This window comes from Centropristis striata, chromosome 2, assembly GCF_030273125.1.
Source record: "Centropristis striata isolate RG_2023a ecotype Rhode Island chromosome 2, C.striata_1.0, whole genome shotgun sequence".
NCBI classification, from domain to species: domain Eukaryota; kingdom Metazoa; phylum Chordata; class Actinopteri; order Perciformes; family Serranidae; genus Centropristis; species Centropristis striata.
In genome coordinates, this window is record NC_081518.1 from 28,194,791 (window position 1) to 28,217,537 (window position 22,747).

Consider the following 22,747-nt stretch of genomic DNA (forward strand, 5'->3'; position numbering starts at 1 on the left):
GGGTGATGCAAAACTTTAAGAATAAATATAACTGAAATGTGTGTAACCCACAGTTATCATGCAGGAGGAAACTAGCTGCAAATTTTCCCAGCAGTAAACATGTTTATTTCTGCTGTAAAGTTGGATATGTTAGCATGGGGTCAATAAAGATCTTCTAGATTTTGGAGCCAGCTTTAAGTGGAAATTGAGGAAATCACAGTTTTTGGCACTTGCACATTGGCTTCACTTTTCCTTAGCCCTGTAGATCAACACAGCTGCTCTGTTTGGACAGTCAAAGCAGTCAAACAGTCTTCAGTGTGCAGCGAGAGGATGTGCTGTCCTGTTACTTGATCTTACACACACAGGATAGTGTGTTAGATCTTTATAGGAATTGGTCTTTAGTGTACATATTAGTTTTTAATGTGCATTTGTTGGAATTTTGTCCTTTTTAATTCTTTAGTGGGGCAGCTTGATAGCAGTAGACATTGTTGTATTTGATATGAATTAATGAATTCGGTTATATAGTTGGAGAAGTTGGAAACATTGCTATTTATAGTTGACAAATGAGAGTACTTTGTGTCACAATGTGAGAACTCTTAAACAAACAAAAAGTGTTAATACCACACCCGGTCTCCCTTAATTAACTACATTTACTTGGTTACATTCCACCACTGCGAATCATTTGCCTTGGTGTGTGTTAGTAAACTTTACAGGAAGGAGGGTGCAAATTTGTCGGATACTTTCAATATATTTCTATAGTTAAGCTTGCCTATTTTTTTTCAGTGTTACTTACATTAATGTGCTGAACGGCCGAATTAAGGGGCTGCTCATTACATAACAAGGCATGTGCAGCTCATGTAGCTCAGCTCAACTACTTTTTGTTAAATTGGTGTGTTATGATTTTACAGATGCCTTGCTAATGGACATAAACATGCTGCTTCAGAGTGATTTGGCTGTTTCAGCTCCACATGCTTGTTGATTGTACACTGTCGTGATATTTCGCTGCTGTTGGTCAGTTTGCACTGCATTGCACACTGTCATCGGCATATAGCTTTATATAAAGCAGCTTTTCATATGTACTGTATATACATTGTTATGTTATTTAAAGTTATCTTTATTCTTTTTATATTATTTATGCAGAACCCCTTGTGCAGAGGGAATGTGGTTGTGGTGCAACTGAAGCCGTCAGTCTGGTTCTGATCATTCACCTTCAGCAGATTACTGTTTGAGTGAAATCAGCACACAAAGAGAAGAAACATCTTCTCCACAGAGATGTTAAAGGGCACAGTATTTGCTGTGTGGCTGGTGTGTTGGCTGTGTCATTGGTGTCCTGGTAATAAAAGCACCCAATTAATTACATATTCTAATAACAGCAGCAAACTAAATATGAATTATGTAATGTAAAGTATATTTCTAAACACGCTACTTCTGTTGTATCGCAGATTTTCTAAGCTTTTTACTGCTTCTTCCTTATCTGCTTTAAATCCACGTTTTAACACAGAAGAGCTAGTCCAACCTTTTACCTGTCAGACTTTCCTGGACTCTGTCGACCCTCTTAAGGACATAAAAGTCAAATAGAACATCTGAGTTTTAACAAATCCACTCAGGTATTTAGGAGAGACTGAAGGAGGAAGGAATGAAAATGGGCAAAAACAAGTATTTTTGACATCTGGAAAGTGAAGAATTATCAAAAGAGGGTTAGAAAAGAAGGATGCTCTTGTTTCTTAAGTTACATTTTAGCAAATCACTCAAACTCCAGAATTTGTAATATATTATAGAATGTGTATAAAGATGACAACACTCAAGTAACTCACATGAAAAACATAGGAGCCTCCTCTAAGTGGAATGCAGTATAAATGTTGATAAATACACCTGTACTTTTCCTGATGTAACATAGAAATGTCTGCTTTCAAAATAATCTATTGTAGAGCTCAAATAGAAGATTTTTGACCAAAAAAGTTAATTTTGGGATGAGTCGAGGACGTTTCGCCTCTTAATTCATCCGTTTGAACAATGAGAAAAAAAACAGGTGATGTTGAGCAATTAGAAAAAAAACGTTCAACTCGAAGAGGTTCAAGGCTGTTCTGCAAAAATGTGATGAAAGAAACATTTCATTCTCATTTAAAACAACAATCGGTCCCAAGCTGCTAAAATGCACTCTGTATGATCAGGCACTTTGTCTCCGGGAACAAATCTTTCATAAATCCCATTGTTCAGTCCACCCAAACCCTGTCAGTCTCACTGAGAGTGACAATAGTCCAGCTTTCTTCAAATGAGCAACAATTTCCAAAATGAAACCAATGCTCTCACACTCTGAGCTAATCCAGACTGTAACTAGACTTTGTTTTGGCTTCCAGCTGGTTCAAACTGCAGCAGGTCTGCTTCTTCCTGGTTTTAACCAATAACATCACACAACCCCGATCCTGGCTTCTCTCCATTGGCTCCTTGTTCAGTTTAGACTTTTAAAATCATGACTGACCCGGAGCTCTGTTCACCTCAGATTGTGGGGCCTCTGAGCATCCGTCTGATCGTCACAAAACGTGTTAATGGTCTTTAATGCAGGTGTCAGAAACTGTTAGAGGTGTGAATCCCCAGAGGCCCCACGACACGATTTTATCCCAATATGAGTAATATGAGTCACGATACGATATTATTGCGATTTTCAGCATTTTGCAATATGGTGAGTATTGCGATACAATATGTTGCGATTTAACTGTTTAACTGCATTTTGTGTCCACAAAATTAAATTCAATCAAGAATTGTTTTGTCCAATAAGAGAAAATTCTCAGTGTATTCATCTCACTTCAGTCTTTTTATTTCTCCGCAATGAGAGTCAAACCCACAGACTGACCAACAAAGCATTCATTCAAACTGAACTGGACTGATATCAAATACGTACAGACCACAAGGACTGCAACATTTTATCAAACTATCAAAATCAACAAGCTTCACTGCTCTCAATTTTTATCCTGATATCCTGACACACATGGTGCCTACAGATTCCTTACATCTTCTAATTTCATATGATTTTAGGATCTCCAGTATATTCCTAAAAGTGAGCCTAAGGCCTCCGGATCAACACTTGGCGGCCATGAATCAATATAATATTGCCATGCAAAATATTGCGATACTATGCTGTATCGATTTTTTCCCACACCCACAGGTCTGAGTCCTTCTCAGCTTTCACCTTCTTATGACCGGGGTTGACATGTTTAATGTCTTCTTTGGTCGTTTTTCTTGCTTTTCTTGTGTTTTTCTTGCTTTTATTCCTTTATTTGTATGTATCTCTCTTTTTTTTCTTGCTTTTCTTCAGGCTTTCTGTTTGTGTTGTCTCCTGAATATCAATGTACATTGTAATGTAATTTTAATGTTTTTGTGTAAATACCAATTCATGCAAAAAAAACCCAAAAACGTTTAATACAGGTTTTATCACAATCAGTTGCATAGTTTTCCTCATCATGTGTATTTCTTTCTGAATCGATTTTTCTTGCTTCAGCTGAATCCACTGTGATCTGCGGTGAGACCAAAATGAAAGTAGGTGTCGAGAAAACTAAATACCCCGTACTCCGCCTGAATAACTTGCGGCTCAGGGAAGACACCAACGGTGCCTGCAAGATCAGCTCCAACAACACTCACTTCGTCTTCGACATACCGCTCACCTCCTGCGGCACTGAGCTGAAGGTAACCATTACCCACTGTGCTCTTCTCTTCTGGCAGTATGAAGACTGAATATATAAACTTTACTTCTGACACTTATTTCTCCACTTTAATAATACTAATTGGCAGTGGTGGAATGCAACTAAGTACATTTAATCAAGTACTGTACTTAAGTACAATTCTGAGGTACTTTACTTGAGTGTTTCCATTTGATGTAACTTTATACTTCTATTCCATAACATTCAGAGACAAATATTGTACTTTTTACTTCACTACATTTAGTTGACAGCTATAGTTACTTTTCAGGATTTAACATGAAAAACATGATCAACTTAAAATGATTAGACATTTTTTTATTTTAAATTAAACCTCATAACAGTATATTAATTAGTTAAAATGAACTTTTACTTTTGATACATTAAGTACATTTTGATGCTGATACTTTTGTACTTCAGTAAGTTTTGAATGCAATACTTTAACTTGTAGTGGAGTATTTTCATAGTTTGGTATTAGTATTTTTACTTAAGTAAGGGATCTGAATTCTTCTTCCATCCCTGGTAATTGGTGTTGTTTTATATATGGTTTGAAAGCCTGATTAGTCACCTTTACAACAAGGTGCAACTTGTAAGGATCATGCTTCTGTGTCAGAGCCCAAAAAATGTGCCGAAATTCCCTGCAGTAGTCTCTTGTTCTGTCCTGATCGCTCTGGTTTTGATCTTCAGGTGGATTGGATGACTGCACCCCACCACAGCAATAAAGACAAAACAACACTTTATTTACTGTCAGAGACATAAGGAGCGTTTCTTTGACTTCACCGGTCTCACAGACCTAGGTCCTAAGTTTAGAAATGGTACCAGGGTTGACAGCAAATAACGCTGCCACCCTGTGTACAAGAACACCAGCTTCAAGTTGTTATCCTGAAGGGACAAGTGTGCAACACACACAAACTCAACAAAGCTGCAGGACCCATACACAAGTGCTGTCAATTAGATCACAATCAGGTCTCACACCTGCAGCACCTAAAGCTCAAAATAAGAGTGGACACCAACAGGAGAATACTGCAGGGGATTTGGCACTTTTTTTTGGGCACTACCCACACGTTTAGCTGTGTTGCTCATTCTACAAATGCACAATCCTTACCTGTACCTGTACCTTTTTGTAAAGGTGGCTAATCAGGCTTTCCAATTATATATAAATACTTACAAATAATAAAACAATAATACAAATTGTATTATTAAAGGGGAGAAATAATTGACTTAAAAATTATGTTCCCAAATTTCTTTTGGAGGAGTTTATAACCTTTTAACTCTGCAGGAAGATGCTGAAAACCTGATTTTCAAGAATGAAATCATCATGGTCGATAACACAGCAGACATCATCACCAGGAAATGCCTGATGGAGCTGAAGTTTGTCTGCACATACCCCAAACGTGGAAACGTGTCGCAGAATTTTTACGCTCACAGGGAAAAGGTGTTAGTGGAGGAAAAAGGCTTCGGCACATTCACCTACAACTTTGAATTTTTCCCTAACGGGGAATACCGAGCCCCTTTCGCTCCAGAAGAATACCCTCTGCGATGTGAGGAGAGGAGCAGGATTTTCATGCAGATCCAGGCCACCTCCTCACTCAGTAACATGGAGCTGTTTGTGGAGAACTGCAGAGCGACACCATATGACTACAAGAACTTCCAGCCATCATACAGCATCATTGAAGACGGGTAAGCACGAGTGCTCCATCTAGTGGCAACAGAGGACATAACAATGTAATTTTGCTGTTTTATATGAGAGGTTGGAACTAAATGATCAACTATGATATAAATTGTAGTCTTTTGTCCCATCATGTAAATACCTGCAGTACCTTAGCACCTATAATAGTGCCCTCTGTGAGTTACAGAGGGAATATTTCTGACCTTTTTGCTTGTTTTTTTTTTCTGATTAGGTGTAAAAAGGACTCGACTGTTAACGTCCATTCCTCTTCCAACAAGAGACAGTTCAGGTTCAGCTTGGAGGCCTTCAAGTTCATCGGCCAGCATGATCAGGTGAAAAATGACTCAAGCAGAGGACTCTAAATGCTTCAGTAGTCCAGATATGAAGGTTACAAAGCAGCAGTGGTGGTTAATTCAGCCACAGTTTGTTTGAATGTTGAATGTTCTCTATGCCAATATAGATTTGAGTTCAGAAAAGTGTCATGCATATGTAGAGCTGAGATGATGTAGGAGGGGAGGATCGAGTGAGGATCGAAGAAGGACGGGAAGATGAGGTGATGAAGGAATAAGGGGAGACATCCCATTCATGGACGGATGGATGTAGAGAGCAAAGACAATTCTGTGTCGGCTCAAGGCTGGGAGAAAGAAGAGAACCATGGGAGTCGAGAATCTAAACAGGGGAGGCGTCTCTTCGTGCACAGATACAGATCGTGGCCCCAGTGGTTCCTGTATTCAAACAGAGAGAGAGAATGGAGAGGTAAAAGAAAAGAGGGAAGAACAGAGTCAGAGGGGAAGGTGAAGACTTGTGCAGAAGTGGGATGTGTTTGAAGCGTGATCTTTGCTCCTGAACCTTGTTTTATAAAACTAAATTAAGTGTAATCTTGCGGTAAAACACCCGGGGCAAGTGAATGAAAAGCAAGAGGTTTGGCGACGCACATGTGTTGCTTAGACCAAAACGTGTCCTGCAACAGTCATAAGAGTGCAAAAAAGATATGTAAATCTGATTGAGCTATAGTACAGGGGTCGCCAAACTTTACTAACAAAAGTTAGTAAAAAGCATTGTTAGTCAAAAAAAGAGAGAAAAAGCCAGAATGGAGCCACAAACCTTAATTTGAACCTTACAAGAAGATAAAACAGCCTACAGTCTAAACTAGCCTACCAGCATTACTAATAGGTCATAATGACCATTTATTAATAATGATTTTATCAGAATGTAGCGAGAACGCAAGTGCAAATGAGAAGTTGGACACCGAATAAATATCTCAGGAAATTTGGAATCGAAAGAAAGCCTAGCTAGGGAAACTCAAAACTTGAAGACTTGAAGTTGTCAAAATGTAGTCGTTCCATAGACTTCCATAAGCTATGATGCAAAAATGTTTTATGCCTTGTACACAGGTGCATCTCAATAAATAAGAATATCATAGAAAAGTTCATTTATGTCAGTAATTCAATTCGAAGAGTGGAAATAACACATTATATAGATCCATTACGCATAGAATGAAACATTTCACGTCTTAATTTATTTAGTCTCTTCTTATTATAATGATTATGGCTTACATTTAATGAAGACCTAAAATTCAGTGTCTCAAATAAAATTTTGAATATTAAAAAAGACCCGTTTTAAAAAGTATGTTTAATATGGAAATGTTGACCTCCGAAAAGTATGTCCATCTACAGTCATGGAAAAAATTATTAGACCACCCCTTTTCTTCAATTTCTTCATTTTAAGGCCTAAAAATTTAATGATAACAACAAAAAATAGCTTATAAGAGTTTAATTTAAGAGCTGCTATCTAGCCATTCCCAATGGTTTTCTTGATAATAACCAAAATCATTATCAAGAAAACCATGGAAAATGGCTGTACCAAGTTGTACCAGGCATTAAAATGAACAAGAAATTGAAGGAAACAAGGGTGGTCTAATATTTTTTTCCACGACTGTATATGGACTTTTCTATCATACGTTAGTTTATTGAGATGCACCTGTAGTATGAGGGCCAGACTTCTACGGAGCCCCCCAGGGGACACGGGGAAAAAAAAAGATGGGTGGAGAAAAAAAAAAAAGATGGGTGAAAAAAAAAAATGATGGGTGAAAAAAAAAAAAGGACGGACTTTTGCGAGATCCTGAGATACTTTTGCGAGATCCCGAGATACTTTTGCGAGATCCTGAGATACTTTTGCGAGATCCCGAGATACTGACGAAAGAAGAGGAGCAATGGAGGAGCGATATTCACCTATTTTACGGCGTTCTAACTGGAATAGCGTCACGAAAACCGCACCAATTTCCCCCAGGATGGTTTTATTTTGTACAGAAAACTAAGACTGACATTTCACAGGCTTGATCAACTCCCCAAAATCAGCGAGTCTGGCGAAAGATTAAAGTAACCGGGCGAATATACGTCCTAGTGCCCAACGGCAGCCAGAGTGCTTAGGGACCGTCGCAAAAGTGCAACGTCTTTCTTTTCTATTTTTAATAACTCACTGGAAATTCATCTAATAAACACCAAACGACTTCTGATGTGTTCATGAACTCACTGTGGACTTCCCACACCCTTTATTTTCAATACACACCTTTTCAATTCCTTTTATTCAGTGTGTACAATATTTAAGCCTTTTATTTTGTAATAGCTCTCTTGTTTTTATAGATAGCCTATCAACACCAAACCACTTCTGATGTGTTCATGAATTTATTGTGGATTTCCCACAACCCTTTATTGTCATTAAAAACTCTTTCAATTTTTTTAAAAGGCATAAGTAATCAGTATATATAACTATTTCATATCTTAGGCTTTTATTTTGTAATAGCTCACTTGATTTTATAGATATCAACACTAAACCACTTCTGATGTGTTCATGAACTCATTGTGGATTTCCCACAACCCTTTATTTTCAATAAACCCCCTTTTTTAAAGGCACAAGTAATATGTGTGTATAGTTCTTTCATATATAAGGCCTTTCTTATTTGATAGCTGTTTGAATCAGTCACAACCCTTTAGTTTCAAGCAAAACCTTTACAAGTTGTTTAGATATAAGGAGCAATAAGCGTGTATATTCTATTCATACTTAAGGCTTTTATTTTTTAATAACTCACTTGTTTTTCTACATATCGACTTCAAAACACTTCTGATGTATTCATGAACTCACTATGAAGTTTCCACAGCTTCTTGCTTTCCTTTAAAACCCTTACAAGATTCTTAGACATCATTCATTTCTTTACATTTCTCATTTTTTATTTTGACTTCACTGTTCTTTTTCTTCAAAATTTCTGCTGTTAATTCAGGTCAAGCATGCAAATTGTCATTCAAGCATGACACATACCTTTCAGGTAGTTTAGCATTAATTGCAAGCTGTTAAAGCAAAGTGAATAAACAAAAATATGATTACTACAGCCACAAGTATGCATCTGTACTTGACCATCAGCTCGTGATGCTTTCCAAAACAGAAAATCGAGAACAATTATAGCAAGCAATAGTGAGGAGTTAAAATACTAAGAGCAGTCTTTGTCTTTTGTTGAACATAGTCATATATAAATTGGGCTGCACAGTAATTAAATACGTAAATTACATTTTTATTCATTGTCTTACAGATGTCTTATGATTGATGACACACTGGAAGGAATGGTATCTGAAATTTAAAGTGTTTGTTTTACGACAATAAAGGATGTGGGGAATCCACAATGAGTTCATGAACACATCAGAAGTGGTTTGGTGTTGATATCTATAAAAACAAGAGAGCTATTACAAAATAAAAGGCTTAAATATTGTACACACTGAATAAAAGGAATTGAAAAGGTGTGTATTGAAAATAAAGGGTGTGGGAAGTCCACAGTGAGTTCATGAACACATCAGAAGTCGTTTGGTGTTTATTAGATGAATTTCCAGTGAGTTATTAAAAATAGAAAAGAAAGACGTTGCACTTTTGCGACGGTCCCTAAGCACTCTGGCTGCCGTTGAGCACTAGGACGTATATTCGCCCGGTTACTTTAATCTTTCGCCAGACTCGCTGATTTTGGTGAGTTGATCAAGCCTGTGAAATGTCAGTCTTAGTTTTCTGTACAAAATAAAACCATCCTGGGGGAAATTGGTGCGGTTTTCGTGACGCTATTCCAGTTAGAACGCCGGAAAATAGGCAAATATCGCTCCTCCATTGCTCCTCTTCTTTCGTCAGTATCTCGGGATCTCGCAAAAGTATCTCAGGATCTCGCAAAAGTATCTCGGGATCTCGCAAAAGTATCTCGGGATCTCGCAAAAGTCCGTCCTTTTTTTTTTTCACCCATCATTTTTTTTTTTTTTTCACCCATCTTTTTTTTCCCCCGTGTCCCCTGGGGGGCTCCGTAGACTTCGACCTGGCGGAGATAAAAAATAAAATAAATAAACCATTAGACTTAAAGAGACGGCTTGTTTTGTTGCATTCAGGTGTTCATCAGCTGTTCGGTCCTGATGTGTGAAGTAGAGAGCCCCAGCACCAGGTGCTCACAGGGATGCATCAACTCCAGAGCCCGGAGAGACAGTCGGCAACATCACCAAGTGAAGAGAGAGGCTCCCAACCAGAGTTTGAGACACTTCATTTCCCAGGGTCCCCTGCGCCTCAAGAGGTCGGCAGAGAGCAGCGAACGCCCCGGTGAGAAAACGTGGAGTGTTCTCAAAACGGCAAATCCAACAGCATCAGAGTGAAACTGTGCTTCTCTTTTCTCCAGTGGCCAGCCTGAATCTGAACCTGGTGTTCATCGCTGGATGTCTCCTCGCAGCTGTTGGCATGATCTGTGCAGCGGTCACATACAAAACCAAGATATCTCGGGTCAAATACCAACATCTGTCTGAATATGAAAGTTGAATACTCAATATCTGATAGCAAAACCATCAAAAATAGCTTCAAGTAGTCAAATGTAATTAACACAGAACTGATATCCTGCTCATGCTGCTGTTTTATGGTCCCATTTAAATGAACAGATTTTATATAAGCACCGTTGGAAATGTCTTCAGCTATAGAAGAAGGACATTCATCAGAAAAATTTGTGCAAGTGTGAACCGAAAACCTAGAAAGGAAGTTTTATATTAATCAAGACTAAAACACAGTAGCATGTAACAGACACAAACTCCCTTTTAAATTAAAGATTAAATTAGATTAAATTTTTTTGGTGCTCTTTTAATTGAATATATATAATACAAAACTTACAGGATGATCCACCAGTAGGCCTACTCTAAGATATCAAACTAAAATGAGCAGTGATGAATATTACTGAAACAAAATTAAAACAATATCCTTTGAGAGAAAAACTAGACTGAAATGTATTAATTCACTGAATTAGAATAAACACCCCCCGCCCCCAAACACACACTTCTTTCATTACATTTCTGAATATGTAAAAATGTTGTTCATGTTGGGATCCCATGTAGCTTTACAAATGTTTGTACTATCGTGTATTACAGTTTGATTTATAACAAGTATCCTGATTGATTTGAGTACGAAATACCATCATATGACAAAAGCTCTTTCGGGCTCAGTTTATTATCATACACTTGTTTATTGGATCAATAAAAACATATATTCTCTTGCATATATATATAGGCCTATATGTTTTTTTATATCATCAATGTCAAAGTTCCCTCAGCACATGTTTAAAATCTTCTGGGTACTTTAGTATTCTAGTATTTTTCCAGAAGGCTACATTTAATTTTCCGATCTATCAGTCTGCTTCTGTTTCAGCTCTTCTTCACATTGTCAAGAAATAAAATTTGGTGTAAAATACTGAATCCTTTATTCAGCCTATGTATTTTTTATCAGCTAAAAAGTGAAACTCAGCTAATAGGCACCCATCAAATTTTCAATTTTAAAACCCTCCCAAAATACTAAGTTCTCACTGAGAACTTAGTATTTTCTACATTCAATTACCTTCAGACCAACTTTGTTCCAAACTCTAGAGAAAAAATTGTCAAAAATGTAGAATTATAATATTTCCAAACCCATATTGACCATCTTTCCAAATGAAAAAAAAGAGTAATTTTATTATCCTGGTAAAACGGAACATTATTCTATATTCTAAGTCATAAATACAAGTCGCATTACATTGATCCACAACCAGATGGCGCCACCGTTCTCTTTATTGCGTTTATCAGAAATTTCAGCTGAATGTAGGTCACACACAAACACGCACGCACGCACGCAATTGGAGAAAATTAATTTATAAACACCAAAGCATATAAACTAAACAAAATTAAAACATCTCATTATACAGGGTGAATCAGATGAGAAAAAGCATAATGTATATAAAATAATAATATTGACTAACATAGTCTGCATAGTCTCCGTAGTTGCAGTTCTTCTTCTTCTTGTTTTTTTTTTTTTTACACCATACAAACTTGCAACATACACCTAAAACAAAAAAGGACCAAGGACTTCAAATAAAGTTTTTTATATAATAATAATAATATGTAATTAGACAGTCATATACTAACCTTGAGGCATATCAAAAACCAACAAAAGTAAACAAAAGAGGAGCAAGGAATTAAAATAAAGAAAAATATGAAAAACATTTTCAGTTCTTTATCAACCCTGATGAGATACTTTGCATGTTTTACTTTCATTGTTCATAAAGATAAAAGATGGTTTTCAACAACAACAAAACAATGGAAATTTGCTTCTTTTTCTCCATTTGGATTCATGAAAGGATAACTTTGTCAAGTATTATGGTAATATATAATTAAACAGGCACATTCTAATCTTAAGGCATATATCAAAAATATACAAAAAACAACAACAAAAAGGAGCAAGGACTTCAAATATAGAGGCACATATCATATATCATTTTTTAAATATATATTTCCAGTTGTTTGTAAGTCCCATAGTAATATATAATCATATTCTAAAATTCAGGCATATATCAAAAACAAATGTAAAAACAAAAAGTACACAACAAAAAAGTACTTAAAATATAGAGGCAAATATTGTCTCCTCACATATTTTTTTTTCATATTTTCCGTTTAGAAACGCTGAGGAGAAACTTTGTATGTTTTATTTCTATTGCTCAGAAAGCTACAAGATTTTTTTCAACAACATCCATTAAAAATAACACAATGAAAATCGGTTACAATTTCTCCATTTGGATGCATGGACGGAAACGTTGCCAAGAGTATCAGCTTGTTAATTACCAAGTCACTCCTCGGTTCTTCCTGTGAGTGTGAGCCAGTGTTTAGTGCTGTAGAGGAAGGAGAGAGCATAGATATATATACAGGAGAGAGGCTGAGGCTGCAGCTCTTCCTCCGGGCCGCTCGTCTCTTCCCCCGGACTGACTGACTCCAGGCTGATGAGGAGCTAGCGACACTCGGAGCCCACCATTGGCTGTCCCGACTGCCGAGGCTGGCGGGCAGTGGCGACAGGGAGAGACCGCAACCGACGAAGGAAAACACCGAGAGAACACCAGAAACTCGGACGGAAACGAAGGGAATACAAAGTTTTTACTTGCGGTTTGGATGAAAACGTCTCTGATGTTAGCTGGAAGTTTCCGAGTCGGGCAGTTGATGTGGTGACGCGACTCGACTGGAAGCTAACTGATGCTAACTTGATAGATTAATCACTTCATCAGACCTATTTCAGGAATTTTAAAACTTGTTGTAGTATTTTTCGATAATGTAACACAAATAGCTGTGAGATATTATATCATGTTGTCTACTTTTATATGGAATAGAGCATATCTTTAGTCGATTACCTTGCGTTATCTGAGTATATGAAACTAGCGAGCGTTAGCTACCTAGCAGGCTAGTAGCTAACGTTAGCTGCCGACTTTAAACTGACTTCAAGCCAAAGAACTGTGCTTCAAATTAGCTAAAGCTAGCCCGGCTACAGCTGTTTCCACGTCACCTAACTGTACCATCACATGTCTACCTGTTGTGAATTGTTATCATCGGCGAGGTGAACTTTATTTTCGAGGATGGGCGTTTGTTTTGAAGAGCAAACATAGTCACTTTACTTCCAAATCTAGATATGCAATCATCGAGATCACCAGCTTACTTAATGCTAGCATGCTAACGCTGAGTTAGCCGGCCAAACTTGGAATAGTGCCCCCTGCTCACTTGATGTGGGTTACGCTTTGAGGCCTTTAGGATATTATCCTCTTTTTTTCCACCGAGAAGACCCTTTTTCACAGCCTTAATGCATCCCAGACTCCCAGAATTTATATTCTGAATGACTCTGGATATTTGTCAAGTTTGACAAGGTTACAGCTGGAGTACCTGGACTTTGTTGACGTTTGCTTGGCATCAGAAAATAACGTGGATTATAAAAGCTGTTGGAATAACAATATTCTTCAAAGGTGAGACACAGACGCAGGTGAACATTAAACACCTTGAGGCATCGTAGTTGTTTATTAGTATCATATTTACACACGTGTTGACTGCATCATAGTGGATAACACTGATTGAACTGTACATCTACTTCTGCTCCATGATTCTCCATGACAGAAACCCTAATTGCAGATTGTTACAAGGCCAAACTAATCCGGAGTTAATTTGATTAGTTTGATACAAGGTTGGGAATTAGCACCATGCAAATGCTGGTAAAATATGCTACTGGCTGCTAGATTTGCTTCACTTAACAGCCAAAAAATCCCAAACACAAATCACTGGTAATCTGTCGAGTTGCTAGTCAAATGAAAAAAAAAATAAGCATCCATTTTCAGCTTGAGAAATAGTTATTTTTACAACGTGTTTGTGTGTGTGTACGAGAGGGAGAGAGATATATATAATGTCAGTATTAACTATATGAAAAGAAATTAGATATTATTTTATTATTTGTTACATTAAGTTTCATACTGACAGTTAAAACAAGAAAGTAGCGAGTGAAAAAAAGTTAATATCCGACCCTACTTGCAAATACATAGTTATAATTGCACAAATTACAGTGTCTGAGAGAGGATGTCAGTATTTTCATTTCATAACTATATGTAACAACATAGCCTGTTGCATGGATATTGTAGATCTTGTTTTATTATTTTTGCACATATAGTTTAACACTGCCACCAGTCGCAGTGGCAAGTGGTCAAAAAGTACATTGTCAACCCTTAAACTTGCAAATGTAATGAGAGGATTAATAATCCCAATAAGAAATTACTCTTAAACGTAGTGGTGTAGCCTGCAGTCTACTGTCAGATTTTCTTCTCTACTTCATCTTTGTCTCATGTGGAAAAAAAATCCTCCTGGCTAAAGTGGTTGTTTAGTCTGTTTAAGTTTCCTGCTTCCAGAGGTTGGTTTGTCATCTTTACTTTTTGACGTATGTGACGTCTGTGTGCTAAGTTACACTGGACCCACCATCTGTCACTCCCTGCCATGATGCTGTGTGACCCTCCCCCTCATAAACACTGTTGAGCCTGAGTGGCTTGACCTGGATATGGAGCGTTGGTTTTTGTGTTTTTGCTTCCAATAAATTAGGTTAAGTTTGCATCCTTCCACCAGAAATGCGGTTTATAAATTGAAGCAAATAATGTGTAATTACAGTTTATCAAGGATGGCGGGCCGATATTTGTCAGGTTAATTCATGTAATGGGTATGGTCTCTCTCTCTTGAACACAGTTGTTGGAAGATGCAGTCGAGTATTGGTGCACTGAACCGAATGCAGTGGTTTGTGAAAGCAAATGGCTTTTGGCATCTCAGGCGATGCAAAGAATAAGATGAAGGGGTACCTCTGGCTGCCACTAAGTTCCTACTCTACTTGTTCCAATTTGTAAGTTGTTGTTCCTTGTAGGTATGTTAAATCCAGCTCACATGATTCTTGGCTTTTGGTCTCGCAGTCTGTCCACAGAACCTAAGCTCCTTGGTGTGTAGAGAGGCTCTAATTCTCAGACCTTCCTGCCCAGCTGTTGCTGGATGCTGCAAACAAGCTTCAGACAACACAGCTTTCTTAGTGGCCTGTAATTGATTTAAGGCTTATTTTATTTAACGGCACCATTGTCGGTTAACTTGACTGTTTACTCTGAGAAAGTAACTTTAAAATCCAGTATGAGTTAACCATTAGTAATAATCGGTAAGCAAGTTCAGTTAGTGGCCAGTCCGCACGTCTGAATGGTATGCTGATTGAAGCGACTCTAGAGGAGCACTTTTAAACTTGCCCTCAAATCTGTCAAACCAGATTTAAAACCAATTGGATTTGAAATGTAGCCTCAGTGTTTCTAACTATCTGGTGAGTTGTACACTATGTTTAAATGTATTGATGAGTTTGAGGAAAGAACATGTAATTTTGATCTCACTTAGTTATTTAGTTAAAGTCATTATTTCTTATATTTTGTTGTTTTTGTGTATATTGGTATGGCTTTTGAGGAGGAGAATGAATGAAAGGCATTAGGGATTTCCAACTAATACAAACTGAACTCCTTGGACAGGAATAGTTTGGGTATAGTTTGGGTATTTTAGAATACAATTTTACTCTGACTTTTACATAATTTAGCATAAATTACAGGAGATTTCAGTGACTGAACGTCTTACGGGTTTGAGTTGAGATCTCCAACCAATCAGCCAACAGCAGATGTATTTATGTGGCAGCAAACTACAGTGACTGTAAGATTTTGTTTGTGTCTCTCAGCAAAAAATAAATTAGGTTTAGAAAAATATAATGATAAAACCTTCAGGAAGGAGATCTGCTTCTTACCCTGGATAATTTATTAACATCACTGTAAAAAACAACAACAATATTTTCAATGTCTTTGTCTAAATACTGTTTATGTAAAATGTTTTTGTCTGTGCTGACAGCTCTGCACTTCATAATTCTTGTCTTTCTTCTCACTCCAAACTGTTCCTAATCCTTCTTTCTCTGCTCTGTCCTGTCCAAACCGCGGCTGTAGATGATGTGCGAGGTGATGCCTACCATCAGCGAGGCCGAAGGGCCCGGCGGGGGAGGCGGCAGCGGTCGCCGAGGCTCCGGCTCCCCGCTACAGTCAGACTCGGAGGGTCACTTTGAGTCGCTGATGGTGTCCATGCTGGAGGAGAGGGATCGTCTTCTGGAGACGCTGAGAGAGACGCAAGAGAATCTGGGCTTGACTCAGGGCAAGCTGCATGAAGTTAGCCATGAAAGGGACTCGCTGCAGAGACAACTTAACACCGCTTTGCCACAGGTAAGTGAGAGAGACTGCTTTATGTTTTTAAAGAAAACTCAGCCATAGAGTTCGATGATATGACATGTTAACAGTGAGATGATAGAGATTCGTCATCTCTCACAGTGCCTATGCTGGCATTTTACATCATGAACATTTAAAAAATGTAAAAATATCAGAGTTTCACACTGTCAAAACACACAGTGTGCATTGTAATGTTATTTTAATGGAAGAGAGACCAGTGCCCTGCTGAGGACCCTTCCTGCATCAGCCAAAGTGTCAATCTCCCTTTTGCTATGACTGCTCTAACAGATCTTTGGCTCTCTCGATGGAGAAAGTCATACCAGAGTCTGGTTTTGAAAGTTGTATGGTCGACTGATTGCAAGGTGCAACAAGGTTTTTGCAAGTGAGTTGTGAAGATTTAAGAAATGGTTAAATATGAAGATTACAGCATCTGCCATTGGAAGCTATGTTTTTTTAAAAAGTGAAATTTCTTTTCCAAATAGATCTGAAGGTGTTACATGTTTATCGCAAAACATAAAAGCTCTGCCACGTTGCTTTACTGATGTCTTTACCCTACTGTGCATATAATTAATATGCAATAAGCCTGTTACAGTAATTAAATTGTCATAGCATGTCTACTATTTGCATAACGTATTGTGGAGGCAATCGTGATCCCGACTTTGTCCATCTGCTTGCAGGACTCATGTTTCTACCCTCTGTGGTCTAATATTTAAAACAAGGGGATTAGGTTTCCAGTTTTTAATGATGCATAAGAGGCCGGTAATCAGTTAAGCGTTGCTGTAGTTTTGGTTGACTATGCATCCAGTATATAAAGTTCACAATCACATGCTGGTGGTTTTCAGTTTTTATTGACGTTTTATTAAATTAATGAGAGAACCAGGAGGACTTGTGAGCAATCGCAGCTCAGAATCTGACAGATGATGGATCACAGTGCTGAAAGCAGAGCTGTCTGTAGATGGTATGGGACCACTGCATATAGAAAGCAGAGTAGATTACACACTGCTCTAACTGATAATATCCAAACTTTCCTGGAACATCAGATGGCAAAAGCTGATGTTTAACACACTTGTGGGATGCCAAGGCCTCTCTGTGCAGCTCTGTGATGTACAGCCAGAGAAAGTACGTCCAAAGTGAAAACATTTAGACACTGTGTTCGGACTCCAATACATTCAGTTGACACTTAATGTAGTGCAGAATAAATATATGGGGATAAACATGTAAAAGTAAAGCCCTGTCATCACTCGCAGCCACACAAGCTATTGGTGTTTATGGATGTTGAATTGATGACAACACTGGAGGGAAGGTGCTTAAACCACATTTACATACAATGTAAAATAGTATTCAGAGACTGCCAGACTTTACATACACTGCACTCATTATTATTAATTATATCTCAAATCTCTGTACACGCAATATACAATATAATACTGGGACATCCTCTATAATTCTACAATGGGAACCCTGACCAGGCCAAAAAATACATTTTTATGCTACAAATAGCCTTCTTTCTAAAACAACAGCTCAAATAGTTACTTGTATCACCATCAATATTTCTCTTAGATAAATAAGTTTGTTTTGCTAATTTTCTATAGATGCATAAAACTTATAGGGGGATATGAGGCAAAAAAAAAAGATTCTTGCAGAAACAGGCGTAAGTCTTGACCAATCAGACCATTAGTTTTGAGGTAAACGTGTAAACATTTAGAGAAAAATCATGGATGAGCACAATTAAAAAGTTTCTGATCACAATGGAAATTCTCTGAATTCTTTGATCTTTTTCTATTTTGACAATATATATATAGTGTTGATATTATTTTATACAGATTGGAAATATCAGTCTTGAAGCCAAAATAATAGGTATTGAGACAAGAAGTTGGGTTGATTTCTAGTTTGGTCTGTAAGGTGTACAATCTTGAACCGGTTTGACTGGCATTTGTCATTATGACACATTCAATTAAAAAAGAGGTGACACCAAGAACCGTCAACAGCATCATGCCGTAATATCCAATTTGTATTGCACAAGCAATAAGCAACAGAACAACATGATTAATGTAATATTATGTTGCCTGTTGCTGAATTAGGCAACATCCAGTGGTAAAATTTGGTGCACCTGTTCAGATTTTTTGGCTCAATATCAAACTCATTTAAACCTTTTTACACCAGCCCCCTATCAATTACCTTTAGTCCACATTTCAGCTTCCACTATAATCATCTTCTCTTCCTTTTGCTCACCATGGAAGTATCCCAGGCCTTCAGTCAGACTGAAGCAGCTGAGTTTTTCTGTGTGCATCTCGGCGTGTGTCTGTACGTGTGCATGCACACTGCTGTGGTGGTGTCAGCTGATCATCTGGCTATCTGCCAAGCCTCCTGGGATTTGTATCTGGAAGGCGAGAAAATCCAGCTGTTAAAAAAAAGTCGGAGCACTTTATATGCTGTAAGCTGCTGTTAAAATACACTGTTCAACATTCCTTTTTTTTCTCTTCTTGTTTTCTCAATTTGCCTGCAAATCTCCAACCCGAAGGGTGTTTTTTTCTTCTTTACTCCACTAATTGCTCAATTACATTGTGAATTTACGTGTCTGTTGTGGTTATTTTTAGAGAACACTTTGTCAGCAAACTTCTTACAGAATGCAGATGGAAACATTTGTGATTTGAGGTTGTCATTAATAAAAAGCTCTTATACAATACACTGCAAAGGTCTTGCATTAAATGTTTTGGCTGTCTGTTGCTGGGGAAGCTCTAGCTTTAGCTCTAGACTCTGGTTTTCATCCTTTATGGATGAATGAATGAATGAATCCACATTTTGGACATGATTTGCACTTTGCAAGTGACTCTCAATTTGTAGGCTTAGATTAATGGTGAGATATATTCCAAGGACCCTTAAGATGAATGGATCTGGTGCCATCTTGAACTGTTATGTTGGAGAGAGTCTAACCCTTCAGGCTTGAGTAGGTAGGTGAAGGGGAGGTGCAGTTTTCTCCCTTGTTCCCTCCCTCCTGGTGAGAGTACCCTTCCACTGGAATGCACAAACATTCCAGGGCAGCTTGCTCACACGTCAACAGCTTTTTCAAACTCCAGCGGTGCTCTGTTGGTTGGTGCTTATTTGTTCTTTACTGTTTTCTTTCTTTGTTATATGTGTTCTGTGTGCAGGCCAAATTTGTCTGATACTCACACAGTCAAATGCCATCTTGTGGAGAGCTCATTGACACCAGTTTCGATGGTAAATATTTTTTTAGTAGTCCAATTTTAGGGCCCAGATGTTGCGGTAAAGTCAATTTCTGTGCTTCTGTGTCAGCCAAGGCTTATAATAGTTCTGCTTGAAGTGGGCTTCAGTGGGTGTGTGTTTGCTGGCAGTGGATTTCCAGCTGTTTTCTACAAGATTGTTGAGGCAGTAAAAGAGAAAGACGTGGTAGTAGTTGGTTAGCTGCACGCTTGATGTTGCTTCATTCATACGTTTTACACATATTTTTCTGAACAAACTGGCAAACGTGTAGTGAAACTTTATGCAACTGCTGTCGTCTCCCAACGCCACGCTTTGTAGATAAAGTAAAAGTCCAGAAAAGTGCTTACCAAAACAACAAACCGATAACATCACCAAACACGCCCTAATTTGTCAGTCTAGTTGTCAAATTCATTGTGAGTGTGATGAAGGAACTGATGAACAAGCTTTAAACGATAAGCAATATTGTGATTTAAGTTATGCCTCTGATAAAATGAAAGGATTAATGCAACTACAACCTTTCAAATAGCAACATGAATAAATAAATAAATAAATAAAATAAAAGATGTAAAAATATCCTCAATAAATAAAAGAACAGAGCAGAAATTATGTTTTATATATTATTTCTGTTCATTGGGCAAAGGTTTCTTCCAGGTCTATAATAGTGTGTAAAACCTGCTGTTTGTCAAACATCATGTTGGCTAAAGTGATGCTGACATTATTAAGTAAACAAACCTGCATGGAAACATAACGGGAGATATTGAAGTCACACACAATTATCTGTATCTGTATATCATACAATAAATGTATACTTTTTTATAATTCTGACAGGCCTTGTGATGTGTTGTTTTTTGTGTGATGTCAGGTGAGATCTGTTGCTTTTGGATGTAATTATACATAAAAACATTGATTTATCCAACATGTGACATAAATACAAAATCAAAATCAGATGAACAAGACAGATATACCATGACCCTAAATAATATCTTTGCTTACTTTACAGATAATTGATAGGGTGTCTTGTAAGATAGTGTAAGGTAATGGGACTTCCTGTCTCAGTAGCTGCAAAGCTTTTTCTCTCTGTGTCAAACTGACATTTGCTGTTTGTTGTACAACAGTCCAGGAGCTTCCTGTGGGTCTGACGCTGTAAACTAGGCATGTCATTGTTTATGGTTTGAACATAATAATTTCAGCACCAAACATTACCCTTTTAAAACAGTAGCCTCTGTACAAAAAACAGTGCCTTCAGGTACAGTAGAGAGCATGAAATGCAATCCAGGAAGGCTAGTAAGGGTAACAGATCCCTGGCTCTTCTCTGTTTTGGTCCTCAGTCGGTGCTGCAGGATCAAAACTAAATGTGTACTGTTTAGAGGGATGCACTCTGAGTTTACACCTGCATGAAACTAGAGGAAGCAGCCTAAAACCAATAGCACTGAAGAAAAGCACCGTGCTCTTCCTAGGCCAGAGAGTTTAAGTCATGTCGCTCCTATTATCTGAGGAAATCTGGCTCTTGTTCTTATGAAAGTTTGACTTCATTGTCAGTTGATTTGGGAAAAAAAACATCTCCTAAATAAATGTGAAGAAATGTGAGTTTTAGAGTTTATCAACAGCGCTTTATGAAGCACAATTTTTCCAGCTTTGGGAAGTTATCGTGGTGGAAATGGTTTGTTCTGCACAACCTCGAGATACATAGTGGGGTAATGCTCACGCTATAAACTCATCTATCTGTATTATGTGCTTACATGTATTTATTGGTCAATGCAGTGCTTTGTCTGAAAAATCTTTTTGAAGTGAAAGTAATAAAAGAAAGGAAGTACTTCTGTCCTTCAGCATTAAATTCTTCTTCTTCTTTTTCTTTTTCTTGTATCTAGCTTAAACTATTGTGCAAGATGAGAAACTTTTAAATTCAGTAAGAAGCAGAAGAGGAAGAAAACAGAGGTAAAGACCTCAGTGTTGGGAGAGTGCGTGTGTGTCAAAAGTGAAAATTCAGTCTTGCTATTATGTCATTTTAAAAAACAAAATCATGAGTGCAACTTTGTGATCAACCACAGTGACCAAATTCTATATTCTGGTCAGTGGCACAATGGCATGAATTGAGGGTGCACAGTGGTAAGACGGAGAGACAAAGACGGACTTGTTCTGCACAGTGACATGAAAGTGACAGAGTGCAAGTGCTGCCTTTTGCCAAATGTGAGCTGAATCAGTAACTTAAAGGAAACCAACACAAGACAGGAGAGAGAAGGCCGTGCTCCCATACAAGCCTTATAAACTGAACTTAAATCTGTAACGGATTCTTTATATAAAGCCATTTCCTGCAGCAGCACGTGATGTTGTGTCTGAGTAGCTGATTAGATTAAGAATGTGGCCAGTTTCATTGCATACTTTCCCCCCTCGCTACATGTAGGTCAGTCTGATGTTATCTTTAGAAAACCAAGTTCCATACAGTAGATGATACATGGCATTGTTTTATTTCCAATTGAATAACTGCATCAGTAGAGTTTCACTGCTCAACAAACAAATTGTGGATATTTTAGATTGCGCAGAGTGAGAGAGTTTCAGTGTGTTAACAATTTCAAGATTAAGTCCCATCTCATTCTCTATTAGAATAGGAAGTTATTCTTCATCTGCTAGCCCGTACAAGAAGTCAAATTCAGGGTTTTCCCGAGCATTAGAACCTTAAGGTGCAGAACTGATGCCGATTTGAATACCACATCAGCTGAATTAATGTAAAATCTACGTGGAGAGCTAAACTATCTAAATGACTGTAGTTGGTCCGTATTAGACTTCTTTCATTATGTTTTTGTTTATTATCTGCTCTAGCTTTTCCAAATTTTTTTGCAGCAATATGGTCATAATACTGATCCAAAATAATTGAAACTGCATAATTTTAATAGGAAAAATGTAAAGATTTTCCCTAGGGAGTTCCCCAAAAATGCCTAATTAGTCATACAAGTCTTCCATAAACTAGATCTCTCCACATGCAACTGAAAACAGCTGTAACCTTTTAAGTGTCCACATCACTTTCTACTGTCATCAGCCAATCACACTTTGTGTATTTTACAATGAAAGAGAGCCCCTGTTTGTGGTCTG

The 22,747-nt window shown here is 37.8% G+C and overlaps 2 protein-coding genes across 2 annotated transcripts in view; both read left to right on the top strand.

Moving 5' to 3' along the window:
- Window positions 1-4,563: 4,563 nt before the first annotated feature.
- Window positions 4,564-10,900, top strand: LOC131989955 (ZP domain-containing protein-like). The gene is made up of 4 exons (XM_059355341.1): window positions 4,564-5,351; window positions 5,573-5,672; window positions 9,753-9,957; window positions 10,034-10,900. The coding sequence occupies exons 1-4, from the start codon at window positions 4,990-4,992 to the stop codon at window positions 10,168-10,170; spliced, it is 804 nt and encodes a 267-aa protein (XP_059211324.1). The 5' UTR covers window positions 4,564-4,989; the 3' UTR covers window positions 10,171-10,900.
- Window positions 10,901-12,538: 1,638 nt separating this feature from the next.
- ppfia1 (PTPRF interacting protein alpha 1) overlaps window positions 12,539-22,747 on the top strand; it is a 51,297-nt gene continuing 41,088 nt past the window's right edge. The window contains exons 1-2 of the mRNA XM_059348069.1: window positions 12,539-13,645; window positions 16,166-16,435. Of these exons, the coding sequence (XP_059204052.1) occupies window positions 16,166-16,435 (270 nt within the window). The 5' untranslated portion in view covers window positions 12,539-13,645. The remainder of the gene's footprint in view (window positions 13,646-16,165; window positions 16,436-22,747) is intronic.